The 17,219-nt window shown below is 45.6% G+C and overlaps 1 protein-coding gene across 1 annotated transcript; it reads right to left on the minus strand.

Moving 5' to 3' along the window:
* Window positions 1-833: 833 nt before the first annotated feature.
* LOC128727507 (AP-1 complex subunit gamma-like 2) lies at window positions 834-16,283 on the minus strand. The gene is made up of 16 exons (XM_053821426.1): window positions 16,264-16,283; window positions 11,142-11,203; window positions 10,143-10,473; window positions 9,817-10,055; window positions 9,056-9,132; window positions 7,540-7,557; window positions 4,040-4,135; window positions 3,788-3,948; window positions 3,330-3,714; window positions 3,054-3,264; window positions 2,482-2,620; window positions 2,112-2,412; window positions 1,480-2,043; window positions 1,235-1,375; window positions 1,025-1,132; window positions 834-935 (listed from the first exon to the last, which is right to left on the minus strand). Exons 1-16 carry the CDS (start codon window positions 16,281-16,283, stop codon window positions 834-836), a joined length of 2,955 nt encoding a protein of 984 aa, XP_053677401.1.
* Window positions 16,284-17,219: the final 936 nt, after the last annotated feature.

The raw sequence follows: 17,219 nt of genomic DNA on the forward strand, positions 1-17,219 counted from the left end.
TACCGTGCCGTCTAGGATTGCATGGAAGGCCTTTTGGTAGCCCGCTTTTTCCTTCTTCAGGCCTCCTTAAAGTATGACAGTCAACTATTTTGTCTGTACTTTTTTCTCTCTCTACTCAACACGCTTCTTTCTGCGGTCTGCTAAGAATGTCCTCGACCTACATGCGCCACGTTGCTGCCCTAGCCCGTTTTGTTTTTTGTTTTACTTTGGAGATTATCAACGGGATCACGACTCCTAGTACTGTTCGGTATCGCGTAGGGAAAGAGGATGACATATGCGCGCACGGAGGATGCTTATTATTGTATATTCCTAATAGGTCATAACTTTACACGCGAAGCTCACTTTCTTTTTCTTCGCCTCATGAGACAAGCTATCGTTACAAGCTAGAAGTAGTATTGCGTTGGGTTAGGTAAAATAGATGAATAGTAGATACATACGAATGGACGTGTTAATGACATTTAAAAAAAATTAAGCTATTACTTTTTAACAATTCAACCTAATACCTTGCAATTTAACGAAGCATATATGGATTCAGATCGGCACATGGCTCCGCACGGCTGCACACGAGAAAAACAAATACACACTTTTTCACAAGTAACATAAATTAAGCTCTCGGATATCGATCCCTCTCGCAGTTCTCGCTCTGACCGGCATACTTTCGCAACGGTGTTCGTTCTTCCGTTGGATGCTGCAACAAATGCAAAGAAGCGGCGGCTAGAAAATAAAACATTTCAGACTACTGAGGGCAAATGCTTTGCGGTCGGTATAGTATTCTGCTCAGACGGATGCCACGCAGTGCACTGCTGATGATAATGCGGGTTTTCGTTTAGGTCTCATTCGGTAGGTTCTTCCGGGAAACCGGACACTTCCGTTTGCTCCTGAACGGGGTTGCCGTCCGACTGGTACGATATTCGCAGACGCATCCTTAGCGTGGCCTGTGACATGCATGAGGGCAAAAAGAAGAAGAAAAAAAAAACTAGTTTTAAAACCCACTCACCGGCCGAGTTTTACGATCGTCCATTACCTTTGCCGTACTAGTGACACGCATCTCTTGCGTTATTGTCCCACCGGGAGCTAGCGTCGAACCAGACGGTGAGAGCATTTGCAGAGTGAAGCTTCTCGGTACGGCCGCCTAAAGGATTTGTAACGACAGCGCAGTAAAAGGTAAACGTTTATTGCCGGAAATAATCGTAAAAGTAAAACAGTCACAGCTGATGGAAGTTGGACTACTCACCTGGAACAGATACTGCTCGAGCGTGGTAAGCGAATTGTTGGTTGCCGTCATAAGGATCTGTAACGCACCGCCCGAATGCTTTGCGGACAGCTGCACAAGGATGCCGTTTTTGTCCAGCGCGGTCAGTATCTTGGCGTGTTCCTAAAATGGTTAGCGATTAAAGTATCCGTTAAAATTAAACCCCCCCATTCAAAAAGTAAAGAAACGCCAATGGCATTTGCTAACGTATCAATCAAACTACTCACATCGTTATTGTTGATTACTGCTGCCGAGAAATCACTAAACAAACTGGTTCCGTTGGTGCTGTTCACGTTTGCCGTGGGTGACGTCGGTGAAGTGATACCGCCCAGGGTTGTCAAGGGCGAACCCAGCCCGGGAATGGTCGACATTGGCGGCAGCGACGTCGTCGTCGTTGGTGAGAGATTGGAATTTAACAAATTATCGAGGCCACCGAAGGAAGAAGAGTTGGCCAGCAGATTACTACCGCCGGTGCTTGTAGTGGTGCTGCTCGTACCGTTCTTAATGCTATTATCATTAAGACTGTTCAGATCGAGCCCGATGCCCCCGAGTGGGGTGCTAGCACCGACCGACGAATTGACGGCTGCTGGGGGCGTGCTCGCAGGCATATCGAGGCTGCCTAACAGATCCAGCAGATCCTGATTGTTACCACTCGTGACGGGCAGTGCGCCAGTCACCGGTTTTCCGTTGGTTGTGTTCGCCCCAGCCGATATCAGCACATCCGCGGTCGGAGTAAGCCCCAAACCATCGATCGGATCGTCACCGCCACCGAGGAGATCGAGTAGCGCGCGCTGTAAGTTAATAAACAGAATTCATTAGCCTGATGCGATAACCAACACTGCGCGCGTTGGATTCTTACCGAGTCGGATCCCATTTTGCTGACTGCGACACTGCCACTCGTGTTGATCATCAGAGACGAGTCTCCATCGTCACCACCCTCGATGAGATCGATGGTGGGTTGTTGATCATCAAATGCACCACCTCCTTCGACGTCCGTGCCGTTCGGTAGCGTCTTCTGTATCTTAGGCATCTTCTCCAACAGTGCCGGTCGCAGGTGACTATAGTCGCGGAATAGTTGAGCAAACTCGACTCCACGCTGCTGTAAGTCGATGTTCAAATGTGAACCGAACGCTTCAATCATCTGCTTCACACGTGTTTCCCTGTAGGATATGTTAGATCACCGATTAGAGGTCAAACCACTCAACCGAAGCATAGTTTTTGATACTTACTCCTCCTTCGACCGGATACGGGTGCTAAGTTTGGCCAGTGAGACCAACGCGTACTGTTTCGTGGTTGTCGAAACCGAGGTAGACCAAAGCAACCGTTGATAGGTGTCGACGAGCTGATGTTCTGCAGGAATTTCAACATCTTGCGTGTGAAAATGAGCAGTTTATGGGTGGAATACGGACGTTTGTGCAGTGGATGGATTCGCAAGCGTACCATGTGACGGGGGAAAAACGAGAGAGAAAAAAGAAAAACACACATAACCAACTACTACAGGGATTCAGTTGCTACAAAGCATCGTAATGGGGGAAATTGTATACACATGTTTGCTTCCTTTATCAGGGTTTCGAGCTATCACTATTGTAAGCGCATCTAGTCATCTCTAGCACTAAACACAGCATTAGCTTTGCGCATACGACTCAAGAATGACTACTTTCACTAGTATGAACTAATATTGGCAGGTTTCACTATGAATTTTCCCATCAAAAAAGCAGGTGGAGTCCAGGGAACCATTGCCGCATGATGATGATAATCTCACGTTTGTTAAGCCAATTGGGCTTACATCATCCACACCTACCTTCGATCCGTTCCGAGCTGAGCAGGAGATCGCCATACTCGCCGATCGTCCACACGGCAACCTGTAGAAGCGGTTGCTTCTCTTCCGAGTTGGCCACGTTGTGAACTGAGCTCCACAATCGTATCCCAATGTAGGCCTGCTCTTCCGGAGGGCTATTGAGAATGAGATGGATCGTCGATGATACCACGTCGTCTCGTACGTAGTTGCCAGCCTATAGAACCACGAAGAAGCGCTTAAAATTGACCATTCATTTTAGCAACACCCGGCAATGCTTACAGCTATCAGGACGCTCAGCAACGTATCCAACCTCCAGCGGATGGAAGTGGCATAACGCTCAGCCACGTGCACCATCCGACTGCTGCACTGCGCCTTAAACTCCGGATCAGCTTTCTCCAGAAACACGAGCAGCTCCTTCGACATCGCACGTATGTTTTGCGAGTTGATCAGCGCGAAAGATAGCTCCATCGCTCGCCGCCGGATCGAAACGTCCGGGTCTTTCAGGCACTCGAGAATTGTGCTCCGGTGGCGCTGTACGGCCGAGATGTCCGCGTGCACAGTCCGTAGTAGTGTGTTGAGCGCGACGTACCGTATGTTCTTGTCGCTGTTCAGCAGGAACCGACCGAGAATGTTAACAGCCAGCACGCGAAGGCCACCTTCAGATCTGTTCGGGGAACAGCAGAGAGATGTTACAAATGGAAAAGCAAATTTGGTGATAAATGCGACGTGAAATTTACTTAATGTCCATAATGGAAAGCACTGTCTCGTATAGGATCGTATTGCCAACGTTTTTGCTCGTTTCCGTGTTGGTTGCCACCTGCGCCAGAATGTCGTTCATTGCCTCTGACGCGTCCGGATCATTGTGACCGAGGATTCTCAATAGACGGAGGATTTTTACCTAAAACCAACCAGCAGCACAGCATAAAGAAAATGAATCAATATATTTACACTCGTACATCGTAAAATGTTTTCGAACGAGACCACCGTACCTGCAGGAACGGATCGCTAACACCGCTCACGTCGTGCTCAGGTGAGTAGCCGGCCAGGATCAGATTTTTCAGGATTCGTACCAGATTCGGCACGATCTGGATGTACATCACGGAACGGCAAGGAACGGCAGCAAGAACGCCATAATACATATATAGAAGAGAAACAATACACACAAAGCAAAACGTTAGCTATGGCACTACAGAAGAAGAAAAAATATATCCCAAGATCCGTAACGAGGCCAAAGGACGTGGACGCGCGAACGTAAGCAGGACAAAGCACGGACGCGAATAGAGCATTCGCGTTTTTTGTTTGTTTCTTTAACATTTTTCTATACCTATTCCACAAACAAAAGAAGAATCGACTTTTGTGTTTTAGAGTCGCGATTTCTACTGCGAATATATGTAGGGGAGCCGCCTGAAGCGTATAAAAGCACGGTGAAGAGAGGACGATTTTCTCGCCCGTTTCGTTCGCTGTTCGGAGCGTTTTTCTGCACACCTGCCACATGCTTTGTTTTAGTGCAGGGATCAGCCTGCAAGCGGTACAACAAATGGCACAAGTCACGAATCAGAACCAAACGGGAAGCCGCCGCGAGAGGTGAGCTCGAGTTCGTTACGTTTCAGGCGTGGCTCTTGGGGACATGAAGACATTCCGAGTTTTGTGTAGGTAAAGAATTTTTATGGCACATACGGGGAGAAGGGCACACGGATCCTCGCTCGTTTCGCGACGTGATACTTTTGGCGAGGGGTCTAACAAGAACGGGCGTCCTACCAAGCACAGGTGGCTGAAGCGCATACATAGCGATATATTCACACTCCTTCGGTCTTTTTGGCAATAGTTGGGGGGGGTGCTTTAAAATCCAACGGAAAAGCCATTCGACCCTTTTCAAGCAGACACAGTGCAGAGCTGGTTTACAGAAAGTTCGTTTACAACATCCGCAAAATTGCGCATCAACTAAGAAACATAAAACGTGCAGTGAGGAGAAGGAATTTTATCACATGCAGGAATAGTGGAAATTTGATTTGAGATCGTTGAAATGTGAGGGTAGAAAGAGCCGGATAATATAGGTACATACAGAGTTTGTTTCGCATATTGAACATATGAGCTTTGAACCGCATTTAATGTTGTCCAAGATATATATGCTTCCAAATATGTTAGATTGGAAACAGAAAGCATAAAAACATCACCCAATAGAGATGTCAATATGCGAGATATGAATAGATTAGTAGACGTGTGTCGCGGCATTGAGCCAAAACATAGTTTAAACGAGAAAAAAAAATGGCAAGTTAAATGCAAATTGCAGTCCGTTTGCTATGAGCTCCATTCGGTTTAGCCCGGGAAGCGATGTTCAATCGCACTGAAACAGGTGAATCCCGGAGGGCAAAACTGAAAGCGATCGAGTGCACGAGAATGCACGTTCGATGGCAGCTGCAAAAGCTCGCACTAGGAGCCTCGCAAGAGAACGGAATACGGATGACCAGACATCGGACTCGAACTGGAAGAATATTAAATCAAGCCACAGCAGCAAGCCAAACGGGGGCAGCATAAACTGGAGAAATTCATTCACAAAACGAAGCTAGGGGTAGCTGAAAACGCAGCTGGAAAATCATGCAAATACACAAATGAGAGGAAAAACAGCCTGCCAATTGCTATTCGTGGTGCTTTCCGTGAAAAACACGAGTCGGGAAATAGGCATGGGACGGAACTGATGTAGCGAAAAAAAAAATAAATCCGACAGCTATAACGCAAAACCGGACACACAAGCACGTGGCCATTCTTCTACGTGCTCTGGAAGCTAATGCATTGCATTGCACTGATGAATATTTCAAGCGCATCTACGGCACATCCACATGCGACACGGAACGATACTGCATCGTCGAAACACCACGCTTGAAGAGCTAGAGAGATTGGCATAACGTGCTAGCGAATCGAACGGTTTACTAGTAATAGACAGAGGCGAAGGGGCGCTAGACGTTTCTACGGATGTTTGGATTGATTGGCACGAGGATGGGGCCACACTATAACTACGAGTGATTATAAAGCGTTGTATAAACAGCGAATGCATAATCGATTGCGAATCTGGGTTCGAAGTGCTTTAAGATACAATTAAAGCCGTAGTGTGATAATTCATTAATACTTTAAGTTTTTGTTCCATTGTGCACTAGTTTTGTGTTAAACGCTTCGTAAAACAATTAGATGAAACTAAACAGAATATACCAATACCGAATATAAATACGGGAGAAGTATAAATAAGAATATGCAGATGACGACATTTCCGGTGATGAGGCATAATGCCAGAGAACATGAATCCATTAATATTGAAAAGAAAAACACAAAAGTAATAACGAAAAACAAATATAAACTAGTCTACAGTTTGGACCATAATACAGAGAAACAATATTTCCTCGTGAGGAAAACGGTAAAACATCATGAAGTTAGCTTAACTCTCGATTACCCACCAGCAATCAAGTCCCAAAAGCAAACGAAACAAACTTTTAAAGCCGTCAGGCAAACAATGAAAACGAACAAACATCAAGCACCATAATCAGGACCACAAACAGAACGAAACGCACCGTATTTGGATGTCCTTGCTGCGTACTCTGCACCCTCAGCATTTAGAAGTAGTAACGCATAAAGAGCTAAGTTTTTCCGGACAGTCGGAAACGGTCGAGTATGAAGCGCAAAAGCAGACGGGAAAAGCTTCGAACACTCAAACAGAGCTGATGGTTGTCGGTTTTTGGAGCTGGGCAAGGAAAAGGACGACGTTTCATGCAGAGGTAAATTTAGCAAAGCAAATTCCAACAATAGACAACAGCTGGAGAAACAACAACATTCCCAGATGGTTGGGAACACTTCATAGACGCAACATTTAGTGACGGCTTAACGGACCGGCGGTAGCATAATCAGAGACGATGACAAAAAGACGATCAACACTGGAAAACACAGCTTGCGCCAAAGGTAACGTTGGCTAGAAATATGAACTACAAACATGAACACGAATAGGGACTACGTACAGGGACATAGGATTTCGTTCTTAATTATACGAATTTGTCAAACGAATTAAACAAGTATCTGCCGTTCGGCACAAAAAAAACACATGCCACCAGTGAATAAAGCTAACATAATCTTCTAATAGATGCACTAAACAGGACGTAAAAGTACATAGAAAAGAGGATGAAGCTACTTCCCCATCGGGACGAAGTGGACAGTAACTAATTTGCTATTAGATTCGAAAATTCTTTCGGTTTCTCCTCGGATTTATACCACAGTTTTAAATGGAGTTTGCATTTGAAGCAATATGGATTTAAGTTAGAACATTTAAGAGTGTCTTCTATCACGATTATTTACAAAAGACACTGCAGATAGAAGAAGCAGAGTTGGGGAAAAACGAAAAATTAGAAGTGGCAAAGATAGAGGAATAGAGAGAAAGAGAGAGAGAGAGAGAGAGAGAGAGAGAGAGAGAGAACGGGCGTGAGGGGAATATATATGTGAAGGGCATTACCTCTTGATTTCCACTATCCTGGCAAGCGCAATGAGCAAACGGGAGGAAGTTGGGAAGTAACGGCAAGAAAACGGTTAAAAACACGCAGTACAAATGGTGGTTACTTGCTTTTACGATGGGCGGTATTGGACGACGGGAGATGTAGAGCAAATTTCAAAACGCGAACAAAAAGTCGCAAGTCTTTCGAGCCCCCAAAACAGGATGTTAAGGAAAATGAAAATGGGTGGTCGCGCATCCTAAACCGTACCCATAGGGCAGTAGAATGTCGACCATAAAAAATACTGATAAGAAAAACGGCCCATGGGAAAACGACAAAAATCAAAACAGCCATAAACAAACAAGCAATTTTCAAAATCAATCAATATCGCCTACAGAACCACAATCGAAGGTATGGTTTCATAATGCTAGTGGAATGCAGCTCTAGATGTTTGTTCAAGGAAGGGAACAGTGTCAAAAATAACAACAGTCATTTCGCGCAAGTGGAACAAAAATTCAGCCTAAATTACAAAAATCGCTGGGTGGAATGCCATTACTAAGAGGTAAACGTGTCGTGGATGTTGAGGAACGAAAAACAAACTAAAATCTAGTTCTTATGCAAACGTTTCAGCGACTTCTTGGTGTATTATATCATCCTCCATATCCACGTTCTTCCTTCAATGCTTGGTGCTCAAAAGTACAAAAGCTGTTCCACGTTTTAAAATAAAAATACAAAAATCACTAGCTGAAAACGAAACATTCAACAGGATTCTACGCAGCACATTAGCACGCTTCTAACATCAACAAACGCAGGACGAAAGAGCTCGTGCTCGTGCCGCTATGTTTGAGCTGGGAAAAATGATTTCTCATCAACTACACATCAACATTCACTCTAAGGATAGAAAAAAAACTAATTCTAAACGAGTACTCTACAGTACAGGTGGTCACAGCAAACGGTTATCAACCGAACCACCCTACGCTAGCTAAGGAAAGAGATATGTTCGCGCCAGTGACTCAGGGGATAAAATTTGCTTGAACGTAGGGATGTTAAAAAAAAACAAAATCTATTACTTCATTGCCTACCGTATCAAAAAACGACTACAAAACAAACGTCCAACGTGTGTAGCACACAACATCTAGCACCAACTATGCGTATGGAACACGATACTGTTGCAATTAGTACAGAAGAAGAAGAAAAAAACAAAACAAATACCGCAACTCCGTAAATGTACAAAATGACTAATTGCTGTCACGAAGCGGGTACGTGAATGTTCAGAGGTGGTCAAAAAAAAAAACGAGTGGTAAAAATAAATTCAAAACAAGAGGTAAATTACAAAGTGTATCATTCAACGGAAATTTCAACCCAAGGGCCAATTCCAAGATATGCTGTATGGTGTTTGACTCCAAACCGTGTAGTACAAGATGAGATCAGATTTGTGTTTTAATAAACCACCCATTCGTAAATTGTGTTAAAAATTGTGTGATTGATTTAGTTCTTAAATGGAGCACAAATACACTAGATTAGATGCCGTTTTCTCACCTTTTTGAAATGATTCAGCGTGTCGGTACTCTTTTCGCACATCTCCGTGATGAGGGTAACGCCAGCAATGAGGATGCCTGTCGATGTAGGAAATATGTTAGCGCAGCATGGGAGCAGGAAACATTTTTTAAAGCAATCGACTCTGGTCACAGTGTTGTACCATTTGAATTAAGCTAGCGAAACCAACTTTTTTTTTTATCCAGGTACTTCGCGCAATGGAATGTTAGAAATGTTCCATGGTTCCGAAAAAAAACACTTCCTGCAAGGGCCAGCGATGCGCACACAGCCAACGATCGCATGTTTCAAAGGGTTTCACTTGTCTTAATTAGCTACCATGTCTGAGCGACACAAACAAACCGTATGCCTTGCCCCGCATACTACTGGCTGGTTGTCTTGCTAACTATTGATTATTACGTTGGCAAGTACCGGTAGCAGAAGCGCCGCACATGATGCACGAGAGTGCTAGTTTCACAAACTCGCCCTAATGAATATATCTCCATAAATTACAGCATGGTGGAAAATCGACCACGGACATCGGAGCTACTTTGCAGCGATGGACTCTGTTTCAGGGCATAGCTTATTATCCTTCCCTTGCAGGTGTTTCCACGCTGGCGCTTCTTTGCTGGACCATAATTACCGCCTTGCTTCTCGATTCATGCGCCTCTCATGTATTGAGCGTGACCGCATCTTTAAAGCAGAGGCACATTTTTCCCAACGCTCGTATCGACGACCGGTATTCGCGGAGTTTGAATTCCCATTACCGTGATTTTTCTCGTTCAACAACGACCGCGTGGCAGGAAGGAAAATCTCCATCAACTCCGGGACCCGCTTGATGATCCGGAACGCACAAAGGGCAGCCTTTTTCCGGATGTACGCGTTCGGCGAGCGCATTAGCTTTTCCACCTCACCCGCCAAATCCCGGGCCATTTCCGGTGATGCGATCGCACCGAGCGTACAAAGCGCCAGCCCCACGACGAACTGCGTCGGACTGTTGAGGTCACTGTGGAGTAGAATCAGGTACGGCGTAAGTGCCGCGTTTTTGTTAGACGATCGTGGTTATCCTTGCACTGTGAGAGTGGGAGCTTACTTTTTGAGACAGTTGGTGATTAGCAGGTGGACATCCTGCCGTTCGTCGAGCAGCAACATCGCACCCAGATAGCCGATACGCTTGTCGGTGAACCGCGGACTGGCCGTCAACTTGAGGCACTCGAGCTGCCCGAAGTGGGCCGGATAGCCGAGCATGTGTATGTACAGCAGCTTGGCGATGTTGCGACATCGCCACACGGAGTCCTCCTCGCGGAATGTGCTGCGGATGTAGGCGCACTCGCGGTTCACTACGGCACGCTCCTCGGCCGCTGTCCGGGCGGCACGGATCTGTCGGATGAGATCCCGCAGGCGGGTTGGCGTCGGAATCCGTACTGGAACGACAAAAAGGTACTATTAAAATTTTTCCATGCAAAAACATCGCGCAAAGGTTCATCTTTCGACGCATTGAAACTAATTGGAGTTTTCCCCTTTGATCATTAAATCGTTGAAAAAAATCCCGCCGTTAACGTTCGCTCACATGCCCCACCCATCAATCGGGGGTTATGTTCCCTTACGCACCCGCCGGTGCCGAATATTAATTAGTACCAATCGATCTCTCGCTTCCGAGCGGAAGCAACCGAAACCGCCACGTCGTTCGTCGAGTGCAGTGAACTTCCGACAGGGCAGACAGGGCTAGAGAACGCTGAAACGCTTCACACTGTGTTGCTCGCATGGCATGGTAATTTCCCCCCGAAAGGGTGCGTGGAAATGTGGGATTTTTCCGCCTGCCCCACCAGTGGGCTGGGAAACGGGAAAAAGAACGCAAACCGGCAGCCGCACCCAAAAAATAAAAATGATCGTAAAAAAGGTAGTTTCGCTGGCTGACAGTCGTTGAAGTATAAAAAAAAACCGATGGAGCATTCGAAGCAAGGGGAAATCATAGCGTCGGTGCGTTTTGATTCCCTTCTTGATGATTTGGCCGCTGCTTTCGAACGACCGATCGGGCGGTGGCCATTGTCGTCCCTTTTGGATGCGCTCATCCGTTCCAGTGTTTACTCACCTCGTTCTATCGTTTCGTTGATGGCTTGCCGTATGGTGGCCATATTAAACGCTGGATTGAACCTGCGTGGACATTGGAGAGAAGAATAAAAAAAGAAGATGAATTTAAATAAGTATTTACGTAACGCAACACAAACACACAGCAAGGAAACAACCATAACTCCCTCACGTTAAAAAAAACGGTCGGACAAGGAAAAATGTTATCCTGATTGAATACCCAGCTGAAAGCCGTGAATCCCATGAGGCAATCCATCTAATTACAGATCCTAATTACAGACACGGTGAGCATAGATTCATCACTTGCCGGGCCGGAAGCATAGGTTGACAAAAGGCAATAATTGGATAATTATCGCCCTCCCCACGATTCTAACGTGTGAAGCCACCCGTTCTCTTCCAGAGACGCGCCTTTTTATATCTAACATTAGTCACATCAGCGACCCGTCGATAAGAGTAGAAGAACCCGTCAGGTGAGCTCTGGTACCACGTGCGAGGGCAGGAATTAATTTAATGTATTATTAATTTCCCGCAACGTGAAACACTGGTCGCTAAGCTCAGCGGCGTGAAGGAAAATCGGTTTCTCCGGCATCGATTTAACGATACTGACACATCGACAAGGTGATGGGCAAGAATATCAACTCGATGCGTTGCTTGGTTATGTAATAGAATGCAACAACTAGCAATCAAATCAGTGGCAACTAGGCCAGGTTCTTGATAAGATAATAGGTGCCCATTACATGTTGCGGGGAAATGTAATAGAAGGTCAATTTTGAACTGAAACGTTGTCGTTTAAAAAAATGCCATAAATACGATTGGAAAAACGTGAGCAAAAACATGATGAATAAACGAAGAAACGCGTTGATAATCGCAGGTTATTTTGTCAACCAAACGCGAATACATCCATCGTATCGTGACACTATCACGGAACCACGTTGAAAAGGAAGTTTGACCACGAGATTACGAGACTCTGTTTGACGTGCAATCGTGTGCGATGCTAATCGACCTGGCACGCAACATCTTTCCCGATTTTTCTCCCCGAGCACGTATCGTAAATCCATTATTTGGATCGAAGGGGAGGGATGTTAAAAAAAAGCATAATATTTCAATAATAATCATAACCCACGTCGAAGGTGGTGGTGTTGGTGCAAGCGAGTCAAAGATCGATCGGTTTGAGGTGTTCAAGTGGAACCGAACGAATATATTTCGTTCCGTCAGGGACACCTCGATTACACACTGTTTCCCCGCTCAAAAACCCCCAATTCCACTCGAAAGCTTTCGTAAAGGAAACGAACGACGGTGACATCGCGCGGCTGCGTTCGTTTGACGCCAAATATTGAGGTAAAGTGTCACATGGCACTGGTTGGGAATACGGCAGCAGCATATTATTCCTTTCCGTGCCCTTTAAGGTGGTGCAAAGTGTAAGCAAGAGACTGCCACGGTGTCTTAACAACATGACCCATCATCACCACGGAAGCAGCGAAATTGATGGCGATACGCGCGAGCGGAAGCTAAATAATGGAGCTCACAAAAATTGTACTTTGTCGCGCGGCGTCTAGCCCTGCAGCAGAGAGTTCGTTTTCCGAGAGTTCTTGCTGACGATGGAGCGGCAAAAGCATCAACACACACACACACATTCGACATAAAACGATTGAGAAAAGATGTCAAACAATCAACATAATCCTATCTGCCGTGTTTGAGCTAGCGTTTGGAGCGTATTATTTAATAAACCACAAGCTCCACCACTACGGGGCGGGATCGAATTTCCATACCGGGCAATGGCAATGTCAACACAAAAAAAAAATGAATGGTTGAGAAACTTGTTTTTTTTTTGTTCCCCCCGCATCAGGTCACATTGTAAGGCGCTAAAAGGAAGGCGGTGTCGTGGATGGGAATCTTATTTTTACTTCTAAAAATAACTCAACATTTAGTTTCATCATTAAGACAATTACCGGGCTGATGTAAATCAGCTTCTACGAGCGCCTATGCGGTCTTTGAAATGCATCAGCATTAATGAATACTAATATTTTGTCGTTTATTCTATTTGAAATTATTTTAACAGTTTTTCTGTTACAGAACTTTCAAGCTAATCCCGAAAGTTCAGCCGAAAGCAGCTACCGAAACTTCACGAAGAGCTTGATTTTTTTCCCCTTAAAAAACAGCCAACCATGATCCGGCAATATAAGTGTCAAAAATCAACCGAACTCCTGGGATTTCTCTCTTTCACTTTTTCTCACATTGGGCTCACTGTTGAAAAAAAGGGTCACATTGGGGATATAACAGCAGTAGCAGGTGTCCATTCTAGAACCCCCAGGTTCACTAGTCAACGGTGTTTGTGGCACCAGTTTATCTAAGATCATGCTCCACCCAGTGGGACACCTCCCACTGGCGCGCTTTGTCCTTACAGCACAGTTTGCTGGTAATCCCTTTAGGTCAGGGGGCCACATCCTACTTCTAACCCCAAATCCGCAGACCAAACGTACACACACACACACACTCGTCGCCACTCAAGACGTCATCGTCACTTCGTACCCTGAAAGTGTGCAGCTCGTTGTGAGCTAGAAACGAGCACAAGGATACAGAGAATCAGGACTCGGTGGTGGTTTGACGCGGCTCCCAATCCTATCAACGTCACGTAGGACACGTAAAATCAAGGTGTGCCGGTACGAGACGATGACGATGCGGTTAAAGAGAGCTGGACAACAACAGCAAAAAAAAATCCTACATTGGCTCATCCAATTCTACACCGGGATGATGCCGAGCTGACGACAATGATGATGATGATGATGATGGTGGTGCAGATGATTATGAAGATGGTTTTGGGGTGGGGGCTTGGCCGGTTGGCCTCGTTGCCCGCCAGCTATTGAAAAGATTTCGGCGTCAATTCATTTTCGACCGAGGCACGTAGGCGCGCGCGCTTACTTTCTGAAGTCGTTCCACGATTCGTCGGTAAGCTGTCGGATTGGCCGGGGAAGAGGAAGTTGCCAGTAGTTTATTTTATTAATTTTGAAAATTAAGTTTTGTCCCTCCACCGCCTTAAAAGATGCACTCATTTAGGCGAGCGCTATTTAAGCACCAAAAGCGGCTTATGAAAACCCCAGCCTCGTGTTGGCTTTTTCGTACTAACCCTGGCACATTGAGTGTAAACGTCCACTCAGCCGTGGTGGCAATGTTTAAATTTGTATTTCGCATGCAAAACCCAACAAATGGTTCATCGGTAGGCAAGTATCCAGTGCAACGTGAGCTCGGGAAACAAATTGAGCAGGGGAATAAGCTCGACGTGGTTATGACTAACACCCACGGTCACATCATTCGCGGTGGATGAGTCATTTGAAAGCACGACGATCGTCGCACGATAAAAAAGATGGTTTAAAACTTGCCTTACTGTTTCTTCGTGTGAATAAATATATAATTCAGCAACATCAAGAACTCGCGACATGCGAAATTGAACATAAAAGAATGTCGTCAGCTGTTTGCGCTGTTTAGGCTGAGCAAATATAATAAAATGCCCTGATATTGTGCCCACTTTTGGCATGATTAAGTAACCGCGTTATCTAATAGTAGTAGCGCCTCGAGATTCTCCGCACGCACGCATCCAAGATAAGAAGGTCGTGCGCCAGGCCGGAACAAGTTTCACGATAATAATTCCCCACCTGTGCGGGAAGATTGGGTGACGGAAATACATAACCTGATGCATCTTCCGGTTGTTGCCAAAAAGAAAAAAAAAGCGCAAACAAACATGAACCGTTCCGAGGAGGGCTAATATTAAAGCCCATGCTGCAGTGGCCGTTTGCGGCACTGGATTGATGTGTGTGTACTTAGGTGATGCTTTAAAGCACATTTAATCCACCTTGGTTGTATTTAATCAGCTTCCATCCGGCTCAGTCCGGTACAATAGGGCCATTACCGCTCAGCCCGCTGGTACACATCCGTTAATACCCACTTAAGCTGACAACAGAAGCTGCAACCTGCTCTTCCGCACATGCATTCGCTGTTCCTAGCCTGTCTGGCTAGATAAATGCAACACATTCACACTCAACGATCGGTCGGTCGAAATTGTGTGTACTTTTCCACCACTACCAGTGCGGGTGCAGCTAATGCAACGTTCTATGAGTTGCATTGTATGATTGGCAGAGTGTAAATCTGATTGGGTCCGCTATAAAAATGTTTGCTAAAAGTGGTAGAGGTGTTTTTGTTGAAATGACTTAAAACGTTCTTGTGTTTTATCACACAGATAGTACAATAAGGGAAGAACCCTAACAATATATGCAGTTTACAATTTGGCAATGTACAAAATTTGAAAAATGAATCGCTCAAAGAAAAAAATGTCCATTGTTATGGCTGCGATCGTAAATCACGTACTAGAACATACTAGCCGACGAGTCGAGGTGAGATATTGAAACTAGTGAAAAAATTCCTGCCTTATACGGCTGATGTAACCTGACCCTAGCACAATTGAAAAGCAGGTTGCTTAGCTAATAACTGGCCACACTAGGCCACAGTCGCAATAGACGAGCAAAGCCACCTCGGGGATGCGAAGCCAACCATGTGGGCAAAGCGAATGATCGGACGCAATCAAGTGCGAAACCTTTAACGTCAAGGTTTAATCGGCTATTGTTACTGCAAAACACTGGAAAACGCAAACGTAACGTTTCGCTATGCAGTGCGAATTTGCGTGAAACTAATAGTGCGAAATATATTATAATATAATAGTGCGGAAAATATTAGTAAACGAAGGGCAGCAATGTTGCACATGCATCAAAGAGGGTTTATGTTATTTTTACGACTGAACAGCTTTTAACTTTACGCGATGAATTCTCAAGTATTTAACGCGTCTAGTATTTCTTGTTGCAGCTTGAAAAAAATGCGGTAAATTCATTATTTCGCCCAAATTTTAACCCCTACCCATGGCCTGTAATTGGGGTCACGATTTATGGCATGACTAACAGAAAATCTGGACCAGCACTAAATCATTCGCCAGTGGAAATGACCGCGACCGTACGAACAGCGGAGGCACCATAAGAAACGGAACGAAACAGGAACTCAACAAAAACCAACCCTCTGGCTCTGGGACTTTCCCACCCCCCCGTGGGACAGAAAGGATAAGGATTTCGCTCTATTTTGCTTACCCATGATCGGAGGCATTCATCCTGGCACTAGGGCCCTACAGCGAGGCAGCGAGGCGTCTAACAGTTCGCACGATGATTAATGCCCGCGACGGGTTTCGCGTTGATCGTCTCCGTTGCCCCAGCCGTTAGGGCCTTTAGCGCGGGTTGGTAGCAGCGAAATCCGCGAGATTTCTCTACGATATGCTCTTTTTCGCGACGACAATTCTTCTTCGCTTTCGCGCACACGAACAATTAAACACACACACACTCGAAAGGCTCCCACACACACTCGGTAGCAGCTGTGAGCGCAGTTACAGCCAGCACAGTTGGACACTTGCCACCGGAAGCACACAATTTTGGGGTGCAATGACAACGGAAGTGAACCGACACGACTCAACGGAAGCGTCCATAGGAGTGGGACGATCTTGCGTGAGGGCTTTTTCCGACGCTGTAACACTCCACTAAGTAGGCCAGCGGTTGCTGGGGCTTTTCCACTTTCCACGGAACAGATTCGCACTCTAGAAAATAGTAAGAACGACATTGTGACATTTAGCTCGAAGGAAACATCTACCCAGAGTATTCCCGCGCCTTGCCTAGGGCTTTTCCATGGCTACACAAAAAAAAGCTAATTAAAACCCTCGATCAAAACGCGGTGTTTAACCCAACCTCTCCAACCAGGCCACCAAAACAAAGATGAGTGAGTTAATTGGCGTAGGGCGAAATGGGGCCAGGGTGTTTTTGATTGAAATTAAACGACAGCAATGAAGCGAATCAATTTGAGGAGCGGACTTTACACAGCGCCCATGGTGGCACTTTCTCAAGAGCCTACACAATCGAAACGAGTGGCAGCAATAGCATCGAATGTGCCGTCGCTATGATTTGTTTGTACACGTGACTCCGGCGATGTTCTCCGGAAGGCAAGGCCTACTCTTTTGGATAAGCATTTTGAAGGTTGGTTGGTTTGATGCAACAAAACG

This window comes from Anopheles nili, chromosome 3 (genome assembly GCF_943737925.1).
Source record: "Anopheles nili chromosome 3, idAnoNiliSN_F5_01, whole genome shotgun sequence".
Classification (NCBI taxonomy): Eukaryota; Metazoa; Arthropoda; class Insecta; order Diptera; family Culicidae; genus Anopheles; species Anopheles nili.

Coding starts and splice junctions, on each gene's coding strand:
- LOC128727507 (XM_053821426.1), bottom strand. CDS start 16,283: ATGAATGCCTCCGATCATGG. Junction 2,413..2,481: donor CGTATCCGGTCGAAGGAGGA/GTAAGTATCAAA, acceptor CATATCCTACAG/GGAAACACGTGTGAAGCAGA. Junction 1,376..1,479: donor CAGTAATCAACAATAACGAT/GTGAGTAGTTTG, acceptor TAACCATTTTAG/GAACACGCCAAGATACTGAC.